General features: G+C 43.0%; 2 protein-coding genes across 18 annotated transcripts in view; one reads left to right on the top strand and one right to left on the bottom strand.

The window, feature by feature from the left end:
* The window catches only part of SCAMP1 (secretory carrier membrane protein 1), a 46,174-nt gene extending 43,028 nt beyond the window's left edge, over positions 1–3,146 (bottom strand). The window contains exon 1 of the mRNA XM_014881406.2: positions 2,903–3,146. Coding sequence (XP_014736892.1) covers positions 2,903–2,959 — 57 coding nt within the window. The 5' untranslated portion in view covers positions 2,960–3,146. The remainder of the gene's footprint in view (positions 1–2,902) is intronic.
* Positions 3,147–3,287: 141 nt separating this feature from the next.
* Positions 3,288–22,475, top strand: LOC148219868 (zinc finger protein 541-like). Of its 17 annotated transcripts, none has more exons than XM_088156078.1 (14): positions 3,288–3,333; positions 6,317–6,413; positions 7,069–7,109; positions 13,587–13,661; positions 13,826–14,813; positions 15,270–16,841; positions 17,980–18,029; positions 18,192–18,331; positions 18,777–18,880; positions 19,449–19,524; positions 19,868–19,956; positions 20,506–20,589; positions 21,471–21,634; positions 22,093–22,475. In XM_088156078.1, the coding sequence occupies exons 6-14, from the start codon at positions 16,530–16,532 to the stop codon at positions 22,187–22,189; spliced, it is 1,116 nt and encodes a 371-aa protein (XP_088012204.1). In that variant the 5' UTR covers positions 3,288–3,333; positions 6,317–6,413; positions 7,069–7,109; positions 13,587–13,661; positions 13,826–14,813; positions 15,270–16,529; the 3' UTR covers positions 22,190–22,475. The 17 variants fall into 17 exon arrangements, with proteins under 17 accessions (XP_088012204.1, XP_088012202.1, XP_088012203.1 ...); XM_088156076.1 differs by having other exon boundaries at positions 3,299–3,638; XM_088156077.1 differs by having other exon boundaries at positions 3,299–3,659.
* The last annotated feature ends 66 nt before the right edge of the window (positions 22,476–22,541 follow it).

Below are 22,541 nucleotides of genomic sequence, written 5' to 3'. Positions count from 1 at the left end.
ACTAACCCTTACACCTGGTCATCAGAGGACTGATGACTCATCCTGTTTACTTTCATTGGACATGATCCTGACTCTGGCTTTGCTTTCTAACTTGGGCTCAGATCTGTAGCCTCTCTATAGATTTGCCTAGCACTGAATGCAGTTACCATTACCACATCTGCTCTGCTCACCCTGTTTGGGTGCTGTGGGACTGCATCTTTTTCCAGTGAGAACTTTACAAAGTGTGAATTCACACTCACAAGCTAAGACGAGTGTTTCTTAGTAAACGAAATGAATAGATTTCATTACTAACCTCCTTCCAATCATGATACCTGAGGTTACACCAACTGTTCACTTCTTCACACTGCTGATATATCATATTATAAAAGGATTCTCACATCTTCACTTGTATGGATGCATTTTCTTCTGCACAACTTCAATGTTATCAAAAGCTTGTAAATGTTAGCGTTTTGCCTTTCTGTTTGTTTCAATATACCCTCTGTCTTTCAAAAAATCCATCTTTTGGCTTTGTTGGTACAGCATTCAGAGGACATTTATTTAGAGAGGAACACTATGACTTCAAAAGCATATCCATGATTCTGGATTCAGTTCCAGTTTATTGCTTTTTTTAAAGAAACAAATAATAAAAAAATGCAAAGGTTAGGCAGCCACTTGTCTCAAAATCCACAGCACTTCATGATCAAGCCAGGTAAGCTAATTTCAGTTTTGCCAGCCGATAATTTACTTTTAGATTTCCGAAAATACTAACTACCCAAAATACTGAGTACGAGATGTTTATGCTTACTTTTATCTTTCCAGAGAACACTTTTATTTGATTCAACATCAAGCAAGAAGCTCTGCTCTAATCTTTTTATTAAAAGGCATAAGAACAGTCACAGGAAACTTCACATGTAGATCACAGACAGCTAGTAAAGTCAAAATGTTTAAGAAAAAAAAAAGCATCTATCTTTAGACCTTGGCAACAACTCTTCCACCTGATGCCTCCCCACCCATTCTCTGCCGTACTACTTTATGATTTTACATGACCATAGGAAGCAGCTTCAAAAGCAAGGAAAACAACTAATCACATTATACACAAAGGTATCAAGCAAACACAAAAATAGGAGTACATTAGGATACAGTGTTTAGACAATATGACTTAGGCTGCAAGGGTCCATCTGGAAATATTGGTTCTATGCATGCATAAAGTATTTTAAAACACATAGACAAAACTCAAACACATCCATGCATTACTACTCACTAATTTCAAAGCTGTTCTGCCAACAAGATGGCCATCAAGCTTTAACTTATGTATGAGGCCTTTTGCCCCTTCAAGCTAAATGCATGGATAAGTAAACCTATGCATGATTACCTTTTACAGGAGTGGAATGTGATGGAAGTTAGCAAAGACAGAAGAAAGGAAAAAAAAACCTCTGAAAAAGGAAAAATAAAGACCATTCCTGAACCATCGCCTGCAAATGAAGAAATCCAAACAGAGAGCTTCAAGTTACAAAGAAGCTGTTAGAGAGTCCTTTTATCATGATGCACTGCAGATGAGAAGCAGAGCATGGATTCTGCCCAACAGCTAAAATGGAAGTCTTTCCTTAAAGAGAAACTGGAATAAGCTTTTGCACTTTAAGCACTATCTTCAAACTGGAGGTATAATTCAGGTGTGTGTCTAGTTTAGGTCTCACAACACTACACGGGACCAGTTACACGGCCTGATGAGCACATGGCCTGAGGAGGAAAAGCATTGTGTATTTCTGTTGCTGAAGATGCATTCTAGAATGACACCTTTTCAGTGCTTGGTGCCAAAAAGAACAGTGCTCACTGACATTGGTACCAGCCCAAACTATTGTTGGCAGCAGACTCAACACCAGGACTTGCATTCACCTGGAAGGTCATTGCACTGCATACAAAAAGTGAAAACAGATCTTAGCCTAAGGAATTCTAGCCTAATGAATACTATTGCCTATGTTTTATGATCATAAAAACTAAACTAATGATTCAGGCCGACTTCAATGAACAAGTGTTAGGAACGTTATGCTTCCAGCATCTATGTGGACAGAAGTATGCTTGGCTTGTGACAGCTCAATTTTTAAAAATCTTAGTTGTTCCAGCTAACATTCTAAACTCACTGCCATATCTGTGTGCTTTAAAGTGCCTGCAAGAAGTTCAGTAATATTATCAAAGTAGATAGCTTCAGAAGTTAGTTTAACTAGATTCAAATAACAAAGAAAAAAATAGGAGGTGAGGCATCCAGGGAGGTCCGTTCGTTTTGACAACTGAAGCCAGGGAGTGAAGAAAGAATTCACAGCTGTGTGACAAGTCAGCAGAGCAAAATCGAAAAGCTTTATAGTACATTACAGGACAGCAGTTTGAGATGCAGCACAGAACTCATGCCGAGCCACTGGCACCCTGATTACTTCAGACATAAGCTAAGGGAACCAGTAAGCTTGAAGGGCGTGGGAGGAGGCTAGACAAGAAGAGGGTAAATTCACTAATTCATTAAGTTTAACTATTTGGCTCAACCAGACGAAAGAAAAAAAGACTGTAGTAGCGTTACCCCTAGCACAAAGCTAGGGTCAAAATAAAAAAAAACCCAAAACTTTTTTTTTTTCCATCGAAATAAGGCATCTGAAATACGACTTGTGCTATTTTAGCTACAGAAGAAAACACTGAACCCTGAAGTTGTGAACCGCTGCTTATCCTCCCCGCCCTGCCCCCGCCCCCACTCTGGGCCTCGGCAGCCCGCTGAGGGCAGAGACCCCAGCCCGCAGCTTCCACGGGGCCCTTCCCTCCTTCCTTCCTTCCTTCCTTATTCCCTTCCCCCTTTTTTCCTTCCTTCCTTGCATGCTTCCTCTCGCGGGAAGCCCGCGACTCGGCTCAGACCGACACTGACGAAACCTCACGGCCCCCTCACCTTGAAGGGGTTGTTGAGGTCCGGGTCGGCGAAGGGGTTGCTATCGAAGTCCGACATGGCGGGGGCAGGCGGGCGCTGCGGAGCCCGGGCGGTGGCTCTGCCCCTGCGGCGGCGCCCCGACAGTGCCCGGCGCAGGTGTGCCCGGCGCAGGTGTGCCCCCCGCCGCTGTCACGGCCGCTGTCACAGCCCCGCGGCCCGGGCCGAGCCCGCCCCGCCGCACCGACCAGCCACGGACCGCCCAAAATGGCCGCCCCGGAAGTGAAGTTATGAGTGGGATGGCCCCGGGAGGGAGAAAGGGATGGAGGCGGAGCGGCTGTTCCCGGGGCGGGCGGGATTGAGCTCCTGCCTGAGCTGGGCCGATCGTGGGGCGTGGGGGAAGCGGGGCGGGGTGTGCGGAAAGAGTCGGCTCCTGGGCCGGCTGGGGGCTCGGCGTAAGCTGCTGTTTGGGAAGGCTGTGGTTAGGGGCGGGCCTCGTGTTCGCAGGTGTTTTTGTGAGGCCCTGGGGGCTGTGTCCCCCGCCTTCTGTAGTTAGCGCTGGCTGGAAGCCGGGGGGAAGGCGGCCCGGGGCTCCCGCATGGAGGCGGGGTAGCCGGGCCGGGGCGGCCTGGCCCGGTGTGTGCGCGGGTGTCCCGGCCCCAGCCGAGCCCGTGTGGTCCCCCCGAGCCTCCGCTCCGGCGCTCCTCAGGGCCGGTCGGGACAGCTGCTTTGATTTGGGGAGTGAAGTGGACGTACGAAGGTAGTCAGAAAGCCTTACTTGGTAAACCACGAATTTACGGTCTCATTTCCGCCTCCTTTTGGCATAGTAAATAGTTCATCTAGCGTGTGGCTGCTCAGGTGACTTGTACAAGTGTTCTACGAGAACGGTAGGTAAGGGACGGCTTTGAAGCACGGTCACAAAATCCCGCTTCCGTGCGAGGAAGCATTAAAGAGGTCTCTTGGAAGTATTCAAGCATTTCCAACAGTTCAAAAGACTTTTTTAATACTTCCTCGGAAATACCGACAGTGCCGTTTGAGCAGCTTGGTCCAAAAGATGCAAATAAATGCAAAGGAGCACCACTAGTTCAGAGCCATGGTTGAAACGTGAAATCCAGTGCTACCAGAACAGTCTATATTGACACAACACTTTCAAAACCAGCAAATCCTGAATTTCTTTACATGCTTTCTAAGGAAATTATTTGAACTTTGATTTAAATCCAAAAGAATAAAAAAGAGGTTTGAGGGAGGGTTTGAGACAAAATGAAATTTTTATGATAGTAATCCTGTTCTTTTTTGCTGTTCAAATGTGTATATTTTTTCCCCATGTAATCTAGACTGTGAGGCACACTAGTGTTAGCACGTCTGTGATTTTTAATAGCTCTACACATATCATTACTCTGGTCTTTATGCTGACAGTCATTACAATCAGGCTGTTGTGTCAACAGGTTAGGAAGAATCCTATATATACATGAGAATTGATTTTGCATGGATCAGTAGAGAAAGCAATACTTGGTTCAAGGTCTGCTCTGATTTATGCAGAGGTTTTTGTGAAGTTCTGTGAGACATAAAATGGTATGGAAATGGGACAAATCATAAAAGCATAGCTTCTAAGCAAAATACTTTCAACTTCTTGGTTGCTATGAAGTGTAAATACTTTTTAAAAAAGCTAAAAGGCAGCTGTAGCACAATCAACAAAAGTATGTTACAGTATTAGTGCCAATCATACATATAACTCAGTTATGGTACAGCACATGTAATCATGTTTTTTTCCAATATTCACCTATAATTATATATATCATGGCTCAATGTATGGTGATAGTCCAAATGTTAACTGTTTCTAATTCTGTTACAAGAAGGAGCTCATAAATCCATCATTCTGATTTATAAAATGCTAGTAAGTTGTTTATAAATAACTTTTAGTAGAGAATGAGTGAATTGCTTTAGATAAAAATGTGTTTCTTGACTGAAGATTCTCCAGCCTTCTTGAACTAATTTAATTCAGTGCTTTTCAATAACTCTGAACCAGAGGCTTTCTAAGCAAACAAAACTATGTTACTCTAAATTGACCTTTGTCTTCAGAAAGAGGAGCTCAAACTGCTTCTGTGAGTGCTGTACTTAGATATTTGTGTTTACAAAGTCTTGTGTAAAGAACTGACTTTACATTATTCTTTCAAATACTGGTTCTCTCAATTTTCTGTAACTTATGGGATTTGCAATGTTTATGCCAAACTCATATGGTGGTGAGGAGTGCTCAGATCAGCTGACAAGAAAATCTATCAGGTTTTTTCAGTCTAAAATGTTCAAGTGCTGACTAGACCATCAAGTGGTTTGTCTTGATCAGTAGTCTTCTCCAACGAAATAGATCATAGTTTTACAGATCATGGCCCTTCAAATAATAAAACCGAGCTGTAACAAAGACCTTTAATTCTTTAACCTTAACTATTATAAAGAGTGTATCCTCTCATAAAGTGGAGCAATCTTTCCAGCATCAAATGCAAACATGATGGTTAGAAAGAAAACGGGGATGATGAATGTCTGTGTGCCACATGAGCACATAGCTAAGACTACAGAAGCTGGACAAAATTACTGGCATGGAAAACTTGGACAACTGCTAGAAACTTGCATAGTAGAAATTAGGAGTAGAACTCTGTAGTAGTATAAGTACAAGTCACAACTTCAAATTAGATCATATGCAGATACCAATTGTAAAGTCTTGCAAAAGTTTAGGCAGAAAACACCTAGTCTGTTGGGTAAAACTTTTAACTGAAGAGTTATTAAATAGTAGCTCCTAGAACAATTTGAAATAGCTAGATTATTTTTGTAGGCTTTACAGCAAAGACATTTACTTGCAAAATTTTGGAAAGATTTTAACTTTAGGGAAGGGAACAGAAGTGGGATAAACAGGCATTTCACTGTAATACTTGAAGATCATGAGCTGCATTATTTCCCCAAATCTTTTACATCAATTTAAAAGAAAAATGCGTGGAAAAAATAGGAGAAAGGTCAGAAATCATAGTAGCATGCAGAACTATACATGCAGACTTCCATTTCACCTCTCGTTCTTATAATCGAGGAAGCCCTGATTCCACAAGATAATAATTTCAGTTTCACTATGCTGATGACTGAACCAAAACGTCATTGTTTCCAGCATACAGAATGTTCAGCTAATATAATCTTGTTTTTATACTCTGAAATTATAGGATTAATCTTTTTCTGGGAGCAGGGCAGCTCTGCCAGTTCTACTGTCAGAAGTTACACTAGCACTCTTTTCTGAGTAGAACCAGCTTACAGGGTGCAGTGTGTAACCAAGTCAAGCCCCTGGATCACCTAGCAAGGACAACAGTGAATGTTCACAAGCTGGTGAACACCTTGCCCTTCTTTATGAGAACCCTGACTACTTTCTGAAACTCTACACTTAGATTTTCTCCCTTGTTCCAGACTTGTAGCAGGATATTTGGAATTCTTCTGTAAAGAGCTCACCTCTTTGAGAGGAGAAGGATTTCCAGGGCAATAGCTGATTTGCAGAAGGGAAGAGGTAAGTGTTGCACAGCCATACTGCATTTTGCCAAAAGCCAGCCTAGTACTGCCAAGTGATTTCATGCCCTGCATGCTTGTGCTCTACACCACTCTTGCTGTGGCTGATGCTGGCCTATATACCACCCCAGACCCACACTGAGGTAAGAATATATTAATCCAGACAGTGTTCCTAATGCCCTTCAGGAGGATTAGAACTGACCTTTAGTTTACAGCAGAGAACTAACTTCTTATAATTGCCTCTTTAAGTAACTGATTTCACTGATGTCCAGGTGCTGTAAGGGCATGCTGTGTATTAACAAACTCATGCCAGTCTTGGTTTCAATAAGTCTTGGCTTTCTGACTTAGAATGACATTGCTCAATGTCATGTTTTTTGAAACAAAGGTACATGAAAAGTAAAAGCTGTCCTCAGTGGAGCTATTATATGCTGCTGCTTTTCTTATTCCCTTTAGTTCTATTGTAGTCCATCTGTTCTGGAAGAAAAAGTAAATTATTGGCAAACTATCCTTCCCTATATGTTTTTCCCTGTGGACCAATTGCTTGTCTTCATGTAAGGAGTAGAGCCCTTCTCCCATGACAGGGATTGCCTGTATTTTAGGAATGTGCAGGCACATCATAATTGTCATTAACAGTGTGTCTTCATTCTTCCCCCCAGCTGAACTTGTCTGCCTGTTTCGCATCCCACAGACAATAAAGGTAAGAACCTGGCAATCGCTGGCACTGGCCAAAGCAACAGGATGTAATCATGTAACAAAAGTTAGTCCTGCTGGAAGAAGACCTATTTATTTGTCTGGAACAGTAGCAATTTTCCCCTCCTTTCTAAAGAGTCATGACAGGTGTGGATGCAGCCACACTGCCACAAATGCTACCTTTATGAGATTGGCGAATCTATCACAAAAGCCAGGGCGTAGGAGCAGTGAGTAGTAAGCTGCAGTCATGAGGGAAGATGTGACAAAGCAAACACATGCTGTTTGGGAGTGAGGAGAGCATTCCAAGCAGCTTTGGAGTGAAGCCAAGCAGCACTGGCAGTCCTGCTTGCATATGCTCCCTTTACCAACTTGAGAGTGGGAGGAAAAGCAGAAGATAAGGAAAGTGATAAAAGAAGTATTTCAGCCAGTGAGATCTCAGTCTCTCCTACCACTGTATTTTCTCTTTCTATATTATACTGCAGATGTTTGTCTTCTGTACCCATTTTCTTATACCTCCCCAGCCTCTCCTCATATCTGCACCCCTCAATAAGAAGTTCACAGGTAGTCATCAGTGGGAATTGCCTAGACAGTGGCATAACTTGCACTATGATCCCTTCCAGCCAAATGATCCTGGCACATAACTTTTCAGTGTGTCCCTCATCCTTTCCATTTTAAAACTGCACTTTTCTAGTTGAACATAAATAGTTGTGTGCTATTTGGTTATTTTATGTTTTTGCATTGCTTTTTAATCACTTGTATTTTCTTCACTGAGTGATCAGTAAGTTGTAATAATTAAGTTATTAAACACCAGTTAGAAAGCAATTGAATTGCAATTCTGGGGTCTGAAAAATAATTAAAAACTGTAGTCTTCAAATGTCAGGAATTCAGAATAAATAAAAAAAGGATAAAGGATGAAAAACAAAAGGTATTTTGGTATCAATTCAACAGTATACAGTTTTGTAAAAAATAACAGATTTTGCATAAAATAACTCAGAGTGCATTCTTCACAATTGGATTCTCCTGATTCTGTTGCGCAAGTAGTTTCCTCACTCAAAGCACAACAATTGCAAATTTTTGGCTTGAGGTAGCCTGGTGTCATTCCATCTTTACAGGTGCCTGTTCTCCCTGAATGTGACCATTAGTGGACAAAAAGTCTCACGCCTGGCACAGAGAGTCTCAATACAGCTGTGTCAGGACACATACAGCTGTCATCAGGGAGGAATCCATGCCTGTGCTGCTGCAGTCACTACCCCATCAAAAGCAAAAGTAGCATATTGCGTTTGTGGTGCTGAATGGTGTCCTTCCTGGCTGTAGGCAGTGATTTAAGGATAGGTTTCTTTCTGGCCTGTAATATAGGAGAACTCTGGTATGATACATAGAAGGCCAGCTCTTCCAATGAGTGCAGTCTACAAGGAGACCCAGGGGGAAAGATGATGAACAATTGAATGGTTCCAAAGCAGTAGATTATCAGGTTTCTCACCATCCAGAAACCTCCATTAATAGCTCTTGCTAATTGAGCAGCAATGTTGGAAAAATGCCCTCATGATGGAACCGACTCAGACCTGTATTCCAAGGCAATATGACAGTGCACAACTGCATGCATTCCACAACACCTCTAGACAAAAAGGGAAATTTAAGACAGTCACACATAGTTTGAAGCTAAGTCATGCGTATTAAAAAATAAAATAATTAAATCTAAGGATCTTGTGGTGAAATTCATCTTGCAGATTATCATAGTGCTGGAAATATAAAGTGTCGTGTAGTTATTCGGAAGGCTGTAATAGCAGACATGAAGTGAAGCTGATACACAAATAAACAATTTAAACATAAAATAGGAAAGATAAAGTGTTGAATGAAAATTAGGCAGATTTTGGTTCAGTGAAATAAGTGATTTCCAGAAATTACAGTGAGTGGAAGGAGCAGAGCTGACAGTAAACCAAAAGTTAGGTAACCAGATATCCCAGTTTGGGTAGAACTATTTTTTAACAGCATACAGTATTTTTCTTGTTTTTCTTTGCTCAAACTTTATTCCCATGCAGAAAAGGTGCTCACACTGGAGCATGTGGATGCTGAGAAGCTGTGATCTGGTAAAAAGCTTGAACAGAAAGAGAACTCTTGCCTCCAGAGATAGAAAAAAAACCCCTTGCTTTTATACTAGGACAGCTCATCCTTAAAAATAAAACCCCATTAATTAAATGACCCACCAAAAAAAAAAGCACTTGTGGAAAGACTGTTTTTGCCCGTGGGAGAGATTCACATTTCAGCCGGTTTTTGGGCCGGACTGCTACTCACGAAAATTGGAACCGTGTTGGAAAAGTTCACAGAGAACTGTCTCCCATGGGAAAGATGCCATGGCATCACAAAGGATACTCCCTAGGGGAACTGAAGAAAGATCTTTAGAAGTAACAAACTGATTAAAAATCCTGTGTTTTGTCTCCTTGCGCTATTGATGGCAAAGAAAGAAGGGCTGGGGAGTAGAAGGTGTTCTAAAGGTTTATTTTAGTTCTCATTGGCTTCTTTTAATTCTGTTAATAAATTTTTCTTTATACCTTTTGGGGTTTGAACCTTTTTTGCCCTAAAAGTGTTTCTTCCCGATCTGTATCTCAACGCATGAATCCCATTGAAGTGTTTTCTTCCCCCTCTTCTGCCTAATTATAGCAGAGGAAAATGACTGAATGGTTTTTGTGGGGTCACTGGTGTTTGGCCAGCATCCAACCCCTGACACACATTCATTTAACAGTTGACTTTTGAAAAATCAATTGTATCTTTACATACTCTAAAGGTGTACAGGCACTGAGCAAGTGGGAATGGACACAGAAAATAGCTTTGGAAGTTTCTGATAGCTCTTCAAGCATAGTTTGAAATGGGAGAAATTTATTGCACAAGGGCTTATATAAAAAAACTTGCTTTTTAAAAATAAATAACTTGTTCCTCTGAATTTTCTATCTGACGTACATAACAGAAGCATTGTGGTAGAACTAAAAAAACCTAACCAGTCATTAATTTCAGAGGCTACTTTTCAGAAGGGCCAAATTATGGGTATGAAAAATAACAGATTTCGGCATGCAGATTAGGCTGTCTCTGAAGAAGAAGAAAAAACAGAAATTGTTTGCTAAACTTGTGCCTGCTCAGATTTAAAGTCAGTTAGAAAGGGATTCTCTTTAATGTTAAAAATGCAGTAATTGTTCTTCCTTTCAGTAACAGTAGCTCAGTGCACACTTTCAAGACAGAAAGTATTGTTTCTTTAAAGCATCACAGCTCTCTAGAGGAAAGGATTTCAACATTGATTCAATTTTGTACTGATTCTTTATTAGAACAGATTTGTCTTAAAGAATGGGCATGGGAGACAGCAAAGGACATCACTAAATTTGGTTGCTGGAAAGAAACAGAAACAGGAACCAGATTAGTTGTTTCATTGTGACCCTGATCTGTTGTTTACAACAGTGCTCTAATCAAAATCTTTAAAATGTTAAGTTACCAAAAGTTAGGTTGTTCAATGGTTGATACAAGCATCACTAGAAGCATACCAGAAGTGGGGAAAAACTCTCCATATCTTTTCTGCCATTGAAAAAAGCCTGTCTCTCTGAAGCATTGCATGGAAGCAAAGCAAAACTGCATTATTAGCTCAAAAGTTTAAAGTTCTTCAGTAGGTTATATGCTAAAAAATACTGCAATTCATGAGGAAGGATTTTCTTATTAGGGTCACATCTTTGTCCCCCATTTAAATAAATGTTTTTTCTCTGGTTTTGAAAGATGCTGTTTACATTAAATTGCAGAATTAGCTGAGGATGTCCATTAATCTCCATTCCAACCCATTGCCCTTATTGACCATGCAGCCTTTTATGTCCATTATAAGATAATTTAAAATGACACCAAAAATGTTTTTACATGGTGATAAACTTTAATATGATCTGAAGTGAATAGGTAAAGAAATCTAGAACTTCACATATGTGCTTGGCATTAAGGGTCATGGCACCAATGCTGAACTGCTGTTGGTAAGCACACTAAAGTGGAATCACTATTCTCCGTGAAATACCAGAGTACAAATGTGCAGCAAGCTCTACTCCATGCTTGAAAATTCAAAGCTCAGAACAATCTAGAAGCTGTAAATGGTAAATCAGCCTTTTAGTAAACAGAGATCTGAAGCGTTGGAGAGAAAACATGCAGGTCCATGATGAAAAAGACTGGCCACTGACAAAGTGAATGTTTTGCCAAATATATTCTTGTTTCCATCTTTCCATAAGGATGAGATACATGATACTGTTAGCATTTATGTGGCTAAATAGTTATGGATAGAGTATATAGATCTGTTAAACCGGCTTGCCAGATTGTTTCAAATATAATAAGGTACCATTATTTCTGTATGGTATAGCTGTAGTGCATGCAGAGTGCTCTGTTCCAGCTTGTGTTCTCAGAGGATAAAAAACATCAAGAAGTATGTGTGTACTACTAAAATACTGTGAATCAATGTAAAGCAAGTTTTCCCCTTAGAAAATTCCATTTCTCTTATAGTAAATGACTTACAAATTAAAGACTTTTGTGATCCCTGAAATAACTGTAAACTTTTCAAACTACTGAAAGTGCTGGAGTACAGTTCTTAACCAGATATTACAAATTGTTAAATAACTTTCTTTGGTAAATCTCATGGAATTTTTAGCAGAAATTAAGGTTTGATTTTTTTAATCTACTATTGTATTAATTATGTCTTAGATTTTTAATATCTTGAGAGTACCAGCATAGTCTAAATAGTCATAAGTGGCCGGGAAAAAATGGTATAATAAACTATTATTTTTGTTCCCAAAACACATTTGCCTTGAGAGCCATAAACACTTTTCCAGTTTTTTTACGGTAGCCTTTGGTAGGTGTGTCTGGTTTCATACATGAGATGCCACTTTTATTAAAATAATTGTAAACTTAATTTTTAAAAAAATCACCAGAAGCAATATGATCCAATTGGTGGAAAGACACTCATTTTGAAACATCGTACCGACCTGTTAAACATCTCTTAGAAAAGGTATAGAGAAGTATATTCTTAGACTCAAAGGAATTGCTATTTTTTGATGCAAGCTATGGCTGTAACTCAAAATAGCTTTTTTTTCCATGCTGTATAACTCCAAAAAAAAATTCCATATTTAAAATCAGTGAAAATGTAAAAAATAAAGAACCCAAAAGAGATATAGAACACAAAGTGCAGAATTTTGAATCAAGAATACTAGTTCTGTGAGATCTCTCCTCTAAAGGATAATTTCATTGTAAAACATTTTTTCTTTGATTTGCAATACTCATAATAACAGATTTAGGATGCTGTATAGTTCCTGCTTCATGCCCGTGCTGTGAGATGCACTTAACATTTGAATAATATTTAGCAACCAAATAACATTCTTCCTATTTTTGTGAAAGGACATCTATTAAAGCATCACAGAAAGGCTGAGAAAGTGCAGGCAGCAAAATAATATATTTGGTATTTAATTCAGATAAAAATTTATGGGAAAAATATGACAAAAGTACTCCATCCTCTTAGTAACTATCTGGGAAATGCTAAAAAGCAATGTAGCTTCACTTAGATATCCCATCCAAAAGATAACCTTGATAATGATTCTGTCAAGCATTTGCAATGAAACATGAAGTAAAAATGCTAGAAATACAGTTATAGTGCCCCCTTTCTTATTCACCCTAACACCTAAAAACCCTCAGCAAGGCTTTCATCATTTCAAGTCTCATTTACTGTAACGACCTTTCCTTGACTAATCCATTTTTCATTGTGCATTTCTTCCCAGAATGCTGTTGCTAAATTCATTTCCACTTCAGTTTTACAGCACTGCATGAACTCTCCCTTCTCCAATATGTCCTATATAAAGTGGGGCCTGTGTAATCTCTCACTTTGACATATGGGACAACAGTACTGGCGAATTTTATAAAAATCAAAATATTCCATGAAACAGATAGTACTGAATTTGTGCTGCTTGATTAATTTTGATGTCACGGTTGTGACCTGCATTAGCTCGTTCTGATTTTTTGCTGTCAGCTCATACTTGCAATCCATCCTCCATAAATTTAGAGATTCTGAATTTTGCCTTTTAAAACATAGCATTGAAATAATACATAGCAAAACAATTCCCAATGCCTTTGAGCTTGCACGTTTCTGTATGACATGTCATGAAGTAAATAGTTTATCAGTTTGCTTTTTAATGACTGATTGATTTTACAAGCTTTTTGTAAGTGACTGCTTTTAAAAACTCCTATTGCAGATTGTTACCTTTAAATATGTCTGTTAAAAACATGTTTCCCAAGGTTGTATGCCATAGATGTGATCTTGTTTTAAGATTTGAGCAATGTTTAATTTGAACCTGAGTGAAAACATCTTTCTCCTGTCTTTCTCTTTATGTATGTAAACACGTGTACGTTTCTATGCACTGTATTTATATTGATTAATTGTATATTGCCCAATGTGCCATAGACTGCCACTTGTGCTTTTAAATTCTAGATGTTGTTTGTGCTTGCAAGAATTGGTGAGCAAATGGAAGGAATATTTTGGACCCACCTACCATACAGGATTAAGGTCTGTAAATTCTATTCCTCCAGTATTCCTGAAGACATGTTTCCTTCAGAAATTTTGTGGCAGTGTTGTCCTTGTTTGTTCTACCACAGCATTGTTTCAGTTGTTCTATTTTGTGTACTAACTTGCAAATTAACATTTAGGAATTGTTTAATTTTTTTTTATAGAGTTACTCAAGATTCCGTGGATTAACAGAGATTCAAGAAAAAGAGAACTAAAGTCCTACTACACATTTAAAGTTGAAGAATTCACCTGTTATTTTCACTAGTAATAATATTTTCACATTTACAAAAGAGTAAGCAATTGCCATTCAATATACCATTGAAATAGGTCCTCCTTCTTTGTAATATTTGGTAATAATGTAAAAAATCTATTATCTATACACTTTTGAAGTAATCTTCCATCCTTTACTATTTTAAACAACAATGCTGTATGTAACTTAGAGTCTTTTAATTCATCTGCTTATTGCTGAAAGGAACATATATTCTGTAATCTTTCCCAACTTTATTATACATATTATATGATGAACGTAAAGTCATAAAAATATAAGAAAATCTAATTGCTGCTTCCAGTAGATAAATCCCTCCACCTTATTCTGTGTCCCCACATAACCATCCAAAATGGCTTTCTAATTAAAAATGTGGTAAGTATAACAAATGTCCATGTCTTTTTCTTCCATATAATGTTATTCTGGATTATGTTACTAGCTTTTAGCTGTGAAATATGAGTGAAAAATAGTTCTAGCTAATAGCAAGCTCAATTTTTTAAAAACAAAGACAAGGAATTGGAACACTAAGGATTCCTGCTCTGCTCCCTCTGAATTACGCTGTACACAGAGAAATTTGGTGTAGTTGCTTATATTATCATTTTTATTTTATGTAACAAAGAAGCAATTCCTAAGGACTTAAGAATTGTTTGCAAAGGACTTTCAAGTCCTTAGATGACAAGTGCCCAGTGACCTCCATTGTCTCCTTTTCTGTGTTATGGTGCATGACATAAGAAGCATTAACACTCAGGAAGTGTCACTGGAGAAAGTGGGATGCAAAAAACACCCCTGCAAACCCTGAGTTCTTGTTGAGGATGGAACCATGGCTCCCCTGGTGATCTCTGTCTCCCTGCTGCTGTCAGCTGCACCCTTGAATGCCAGCAAAGAAGGTAGGTGACAATTAAGTTCCTCAGGTATTTTAATATATCAGCAGTCTGCAAGTATTACTTACCCCACAGTTTAATTTTATGACTCCATTAAACCCCTCAAATTATACCCAGATGCCCCAAATTATACTTTAATAACACAACTACATGATTGTAAATACTGCACTAATGGGCTTGGCGAGGGTGCCAGGCTTCATATCAGTAATGACTTGAAATAACAGAATACGTAACTTACAATTATTTATTGGAATAATAACAACAATATGCAACTCATAAATTATATAAGAAAGAGAGACATGGAAAGTGCAAAACAGCTACAACACTAAGGAAAATAGTTTGATTTTACTCATAAATTTAGCTGAGTAAAATTACAGGACAATGTCAAAATATAGAATTTTTATTCTTTAAGAATGTTCCAACAAAAAAAGCACAGTTTTCTGTGGTGGCTCTTGCACTCAGGAACAAAGCTCATGGCTTCCCCCAGGCAAAGAAAAGAACTAAGGATCCTCTGGCTGCACTTCATGTAGAGAACGACAAGGATGGCTTCAGTGGGAAGCTGCCAGAAGCTTCCCCAGGTTTGATGCAGCCAGTGCCAGAAGACTTTGAGATGAACCCACTGCTGGTGAAAGCCAATCCATCAACAAAGATAGGAGCATTTCTGGGGTAACATCTTAAAGAAAGGGGGAATAAAATAATGTTTACACACGGCAAGACAGGAGATTTGGTTTATTTCTCTTTATACTACTCTGGTTTGTTTAAAGGAAAATATATTCGCCAACTTTACTATCAGGCAGAAAATATCAGAATTTCAGGCCTAAGTTTCATTATCTAGAAGAGCATGAAAAAAAACACAGACACTGAATCCTTTGAAGATACTTCTCCCTTTCTGGACCTCAGTGCAAAGGACTGGGATTAAAGGATGTTATTTATAAAGCAATTGATTTTCTACGAGTCAAATGTGACAAAAGATATCCCAAGAAGTATTAGATTTACAACATGTGATTTCTAAAAACATTGTCACCACACCTTACTGGTGTGTGCGTGGAACAAGCAGGCTGGGAAGGAAGCAAGATTTGCTTTTGCTTAACATTAGGCAGGAAAGCAGGAAAGCCCGTTGGCTTTTGCCATAGCTGGGACCTAAGTATGAAAAGAAATGTGAAGGCCACCGGTGTGAAAAAGGAATTCCGTTACTGTGAGTCTCCTAGAGGAATCCCACAGGCTTTGGAGACAAACACCTCGCTCCTTCAAGGCAGCTGCAAGAAAGACATACGAATTCTGCATTAAGTGCTTGCTAAGGAATTGCTGGTGGGCTGTCCCCACCAATTCCCCTGGAATACACCCCGTTTCTGCAAGTTTCAAGGAAAGACTCTTGAGCTGAGAGACCAGCTCAGAACCCCGAAGGAGGGAAAACACCAAGCGATATTATTAGGCACCAGACAATTTAGAAAGGGGCGGGATGGATGCCTCCACTTTGAGACAAAGCCTTGGAGTTGGTTCTCCACGGAACGACTTGCAATCTCTTGCTCCTCTCAGAGCCCGAGGAGAGCCAGCAGCGCGAGTCCTTCTGGTTCTCCAGAAGGCAGGCAATGCGGTCTGGGTCCTTTGACAGAGCCGGGCTCCTGCGCACGTCCAGCTGCAGGCACCTTACAGAGAAGCACAGAGAAGAAGAGCCAGAGTTGTCCCTGCCCTGCTCTGCCCCGTCCAGAGGACTGACGAGAAATGCCCCAGTGGCAAGGCCCTGAGAGCAAACTTGCGCCAGAAGCAGTGAAAGAGGCAAAGGTGGCCCATCCCTGTTTGCACCCCCTGGGTGCCCCGGGGTTCTGCATGGAATGTTGGGCTGTGCCCCTAGCAACTGTCGTTGTCTCCTGCTCCTGCGGCCGTTGGTGGAACACTGGTGGACCAGCGGTGGAGCAGCAGCTGCAGGATCTGCTCCTGGGCTGGCCCTGGCCGGACGCCTCTGGCCTCTGGGTCCACATCCTCATCTCCTCGTCAGCCGCCAGGCACCCCCGCAGCACTGTGGGACCGTCAAAGGTAAGGAAATCCCCGTTTGCCTTCCAAGCACTAACAGAAAGGCAAGAGGCTCCAGCTGGCTGTCTCACCAGCCATGACAGACATGGTCTGTGGTCACTCTCCCCTGAGCAGCGTACACGTGAAAGCGGGCTCCAACTTCTCTAGGAATAATGATGCCTCCAGTTGAAATGCAGACCTTTCCCTAGACGACGCAGAGAGCTGTCGCGGGGCACTTTCAGATTCTCGTCCACCCATGACCCGATTAAAAGTTCTTGGTACCCACTGAAGTCCTGAAACTACGCTGTGCTGACCCCAAAACAATCTGGTCATTACTGAGGAGTTCAGGGCTTCAGTGTCAACAAATCCTGTTGGGCCCCGGCTCTGCTCACACCTCCTCCAAAGCTTTCAAAACCACAAAGATGGGACTTCCGCTCTGTGATCCCTCTTGCTCAGGGCATGGAAGCAGTTGGCCTCCAACACTGGCTTTCACCTACAAAAGCAGTCTGCTTTCAGCCATTCTTACATGCTTACCCACTTTCATCGCGTACAGATACCTTCCGGTTTAACATCTGTAGAGATATTTCCCTTGCCACCCTGCATTGGATCTCTTTTCTAGAGAGGCACCGGTATGTATTTGTCAATGGTTCTCAATGCCTGTAGGGCTGGTTCTGCCTCACAGTCAGAGGCAGCCTGTCCGGCTCCTGGGCCTGCACGTGACAGCCTCAAGAACCACACCCTGTGCCCAAGAGCAATGGCCAAAGAATTCTTGAGCCCCGGCAGGCTTGGTGCTGTCACCCCTTCCCTGGGGAGCCCGTTCCAGTGCCCAGCCACCCTCTGCGTGCAGAACCTTTTCCTCCTATCCAACCTAAAGCCTCCCCTGGCACAAGTTCCATGCCTTGCCTTTGGGTCTTCTCACCGGCCCCCAAGCCTGAAGGGAGCAAGCAGCGCATGCCCTCCTGCTTCCCCTCCTGACGACTCTGCAGCCTGCTGGGGGATCCTGCCTCGGAAGCTCCAAGTGAAAAACCCAGCAATTTCACCAAACTGCGGGGAGCTGGGACTGGGGAGTTTGTGGTTTGCAGTGATGAGGATGAGAAGGAAGGCTACCCACGCATGTCGGCAGAATGATGTTGATCTGGAGCGTTCTTTTGATCTCTTCCAGGCGGAAAGAAGAGGAACAATGAAAAGGAAAGCGAGAGTCCACGTTCAGCCGTGAGTTTTGGCATAGGGATTAAAGGATGGCAAACTTGAGGAATGGCCAGGAGCAGAACTGCTCTTTCAGAGTCAGGGTGGGATTGCTTCAAGCCCGTGGCTCCACGGGACGTGTCTCTTGAGCGCTTGCCTTTCTTACCTGCACTTCCTTCTTTCTTTTAGACACATCAACGTCGGCAGCGACTTTCAGGCTGAGCTCCCCGAGCTGCAGAGCAGACCGCCAAGTGACGATGAAGAGCCCGCATGCCTGGTCTGGAAGCCATGGGAGGAAGATGACTCTGACATGGACAAACCTGACCCAGGTAGCTGTCAAGCTTTTTCTTCCACCCCTCAGATGCTGGGGCCTGTAGAACGCTCCTTCTTTGGGAAAAAGGCAGCTTTTTGCATGCTCTGCTTCTCTCCTTGTCTCTCCCGTCTTCCCGCGGGAGCGTGTTAGAGGCAAGGAGACTGCTTTGTCCGTGCAGCAGAGCAGGAAAAAAGAGCAACTTTCCCGCTCTCCAACTTGGTCAGGGGCATTTGATGCCGGAAGAAGGGAGATTGGCCCCCGCCTCCTATTACCAAAGCTGCTTTGAAGGGAGAGCCTGCACTACGTGGGCCCTTGGTTCAGCTGCCCCTTTCTTTGCGATCCTTTTCATGCTCTCCAACCTGCTGTCTTTAGCTCCTGTGCTTTCCTTCTGCCTTGTATCGCAAGCTTTCCCCCTTCTTGGCTCAAGCCTGACTGACGGTGCCTTTTTGTTGTGCTTGCAGTAAGAGAGCTGCTGGACATGGCCAGCTCCCGTGGCTTTCCCAGGGCAGCGGCTAACCTGGAGCTCGCTCTGCACTGCCTGCACCAGGCACGCGGCAGCGTTCCGGTAAGAAGCGGCTGTTTGGGCGCAGACAGGAGTGGACAGGGAATGAAAAAATTAAGAAGGCCTGGCCACTGGGACAGCCTTTCCTGGCTGCTCTTTGAGGAAGGCAGTTAGCACGCAGCGCACCTCTTGCTGCCTGCTGTGCCTCCTCCACCTGTGTCAGGACTGAGCACAAACAGGGCTCGAGCAGGGACAATGACTCTCTTGGAGGCACCGGCAGAGGCTCCCGCAGCCTGCTGCCTTGCAAATCTCCTGGAGATCTGTGTTCTCTAAGACCTTTTGGGCTGGACGGAGCGGGAATTCCCAGAAGCCTCAGCAAGCTGAGGCAATTCTGGCTGCAGGAGGAGCAAAAGCATTGAGCCAGTGAGCCACACGCCACTCTTGGGGAGCGCCATCCAAGGGTTGCGCAGAGAAAGCGAGGGATTGGCAGCAAGTCTCAATGTTTGACCCATATGCCATCCAGTGGACTGAATCCCTGAAGAGGCAAAGCGGCTGAAAGGCGGCATTTATGTTTTGTGGCTCCTTTTCTTGTGGTGGGGCACCTAAAGCCTTTTGCCCTTTGATCTTGCAGGAGGCTCTGGAGATGTTGCTCTCAGGGGGGCCTCCGACGCCTCAAGGCCATCCCCTGGCCGATTACCATTACGCAGGTAACCAAAACAGAGCTTCTTCCTACACTGACACACGCTGCCGTCCCTCGCCTTAATTGCCATGTCAAGCGTTTACGCTGAAACAAGGAACACCACTACAAGGTCTCCTCTTCTCGGGGGGTGGGGAAAGCAGCAGCAGCAGCAGCAGCATCTAGCCCTTCAGCTTTCCTTGTTTTCCGCCCTTTTTTCCCCGGGGAATTTCCCTGCTTTGTCTTCATTACTTTCTGAGGGAGCAGACGTGTACGCACGTGAATGATGGATGGCGCCGACTTCGTTTTGGCTGCCAGTGGGATCCACTTCAATGTCTAGAGGGATCCGTTTACCCGCTGCTTTTTCTTGCCAGGCTCTGATAGATGGACACCTGAGGAGGAGGAGTCCTTCCAAAAGGCTTTTCACACCTATGGCAAGGATTTTCATCTCATCCAGAAGCAGGTAAAGCCATAGGACATGCTCTACCCTGGCAGATCATCAGAAGAAAATGTGCATTATTTCTGGTACCGCCTACTGGAATTCAGTCTCTCTCTTCCCAAATACCAAAAGTATGAAAAGAATCAAGAAACGGGACATCCGTCTCCTGCGGGTGAAAGGCCTGTGTGAAGGCAGCCCTTCTGCCTCTCCAGCCCTTTTCTCCGAGCTCTTTTGGAAGACCAAGCTTTATTCTGCCGCATTTGTCTCACGCGTGTGCTGCTGCTTCCTCAGCACGTTGTGCTGGGATAACTGGAGGGAACGGGGGAAAGAAAAGCTCTGCTAGATGGATTTGTTGTTGAGCTGGGCATTCCACGTCTTACGCATTACGTGGCACAATACACCGCTTTCTGCGTGGCATAATGCCTCTTTTACTCCCCATTTCTTTCGTTTTACACCCTGCTCAATTGACTCTATGATTTCACTTCCTACTTTACCCCATATATGCCTCACTTTTTCTCCAACGCACCCTACAGGATGGCCATTTCAGATTCCTTCTTTTTCTCTTGCCTACAGATTCAGAGTAAGACCGTGGCACAGTGTGTGGAGTACTACTACTCCTGCAAAAAAGAACATAAACTTGCCAACGCTCTCGCTCAGGTGAGTGGGAAGAAAATCAACAGCTGCCGGGAGGGTCCAGAAACTGGGAGAAGGGGACAAAACCTGCCAGCGAGCCATGCGAGACGCCGCTCTGCCAGGATCACATCGTCCCTTGCGCTGGGAAAGGCACAGCAGATGCTGCCCAAAGCTTCATGCTGCTGCTGCTCTGAAATAGGGAATTCTGGAGCATAACTTGGACCCAACAAAGCAGCACCGCCACCAAAATGGGCTTGGACTCTCTCTAAACTGGTTTCTCCAGGGCTGGCACCCTCACTGATTCCAATCAGATCCTTAATTCCCCATTGCCCACTCACATCACTAATCCTGGCTGCGTTCACGGAAGTGCTGCAGATTTTCAGGGATCTTTTGTAGCATCCCCAGAAAGCCTACTCCCCAAAAAGGACCTGCCAGTGCTGTGGCCCCGCCAAAACTTTCCTTACCAGCCAACCGGAATTTGACTCACAGAGACAGAGAGACAGAGAGACAAAGAGACAGAGAGAGAGAGAGAGAGAGATCATTTTGGGTCGCACAAACCGCGTAACCATGTGTCCTCACTAATCGGACTGAACTTAAAACCCGTTCCCTAGTCATGGGTGGAGGAAAAATAGGGATAGAAGTGAGGCAGAGAGGTATAAAAAGAAATGTAGAGCTACAGATACCCACATGTTTACGCAACCCTTTGGCCAGTAGAAAGGAGGTGTTTTTTCCTCCAAGGTGCTGTGTTGGCGCCCCGCCGCAGCCCACCGCTGAAATCCAGGCATTTTCTCAGCTCTTTAGGGTTTGAAGGAACTTGCTTAGGCCGAGAGATTTTTGCGCTGGACGCTCTGATCTCCAGCTTTGTGAGAGGAAGGAAAAATTGATTAGGATTCTTTGATTTCCAGACTGTGGGCCAAGCAAAGAGGAGCAAAAGACCTCCCAGAAAGGAGAATGGGGAGGCAGGCAAGAGAAGCCGCAAGAAAGCCCGCAACGCGGAGTGTCCCTGCTGCCAATCGCCCCAGCGGCCCCGTTCGGCGGGAGGCCCCTTTCCGTGCGGGCAGTGCCAACGGTGCGGAACTTCTTCCTCTTTCTGCTCAAAGCCTGGGCCCTTGGACTAAAACAGGCTGACCTTTGCCAAAGGCACCCCAGGGCAAGCCAAGGGCACTTGGAGGATGGCCCCTTGCAGCCGTGGTCCACGTTGCAACCCACTTGAAAGCCAAACAGCTTAGTTAAAGCCCAGCATTCAGACTGAAGCCTTGCTGCGCCTCAGCAAGTCCCAGGTCACACAAGCAGGAATAGGCACACCAAAGCTGGCTTTGGTGGTGCTGTTGGAATTAGAAACAGGATGAAGCAAAACGAGGAAGAAATTTGAAGGAAGCAGAACAAGAAAGATTCCTGGTGCTGCTCCATTTACAAAGGAGTCACAGCCTGAAAAGACAGAAGCTCAGAGAGAAACGGAAATCTGGGAGCTTGGTTTAATGGTACGTATTGAATTGGCAATGAACGGTTTGTTTCCTGTCTTCCCAGGGTGTTTGCAACCGTGAAGGAAAGGAACGCGCACAGGAGAAGACATCGGCCACGGAAGGAAGCAGAGCCTGTCGCTAAGAAGAAAAGACCAAATTAGCCCTGCAGCTGTCCAGGGCTAGCAAGAGTTAGCCGTCAAGAGGACTAGATAGGAATAAGATTGTTTCTTAAGATTTTAGGGTTGTTTATTCTTCTGTTCAGTTTCCTAGACAGGCATTTCTCAATTTATGAGCTGAGATTCATAGGTATTAGTAAAAGTTTATTAGTAGTATTAGATTCATCAGTAAATGTAAGAGGTTTGGTGCTGTTCGCTACGCTCCATCTTTTGTCATTGTGACTTTCTTAAGACAAAAGCTGTCTTTATCATTAAACCAAAGTTTGTTCCATTTTGTCTTTTTGTCGGTATGAAATCGCTCAAGCCATGCTCGTTACGTTTCTTTGGTGTGGCAAAC

This window comes from Sturnus vulgaris, chromosome Z (assembly GCF_052056855.1).
Source record: "Sturnus vulgaris isolate bStuVul1 chromosome Z, bStuVul1.hap1, whole genome shotgun sequence".
In the NCBI taxonomy this organism is placed as follows: domain Eukaryota; kingdom Metazoa; phylum Chordata; class Aves; order Passeriformes; family Sturnidae; genus Sturnus; species Sturnus vulgaris.
Note: the sequence above shows the minus strand (reverse complement) of the source record. Positions and strands in the feature narration are given on the sequence as shown.

What these genes read in the sequence shown, in the direction of transcription:
- LOC148219868 (XM_088156078.1), top strand. Translation starts at nt 16,530, where the DNA reads ATGCCCCAGTGGCAAGGCCCTGAGAGCAAACTTGCGCCAGAAGCAGTG. An exon ending in GCACTGTGGGACCGTCAAAG is followed by an intron (nt 16,842 to 17,979) that starts GTAAGGAAATCC and finishes GATCTCTTCCAG; the next exon opens with GCGGAAAGAAGAGGAACAAT. An exon ending in GCGAGAGTCCACGTTCAGCC is followed by an intron (nt 18,030 to 18,191) that starts GTGAGTTTTGGC and finishes TCTTTCTTTTAG; the next exon opens with ACACATCAACGTCGGCAGCG.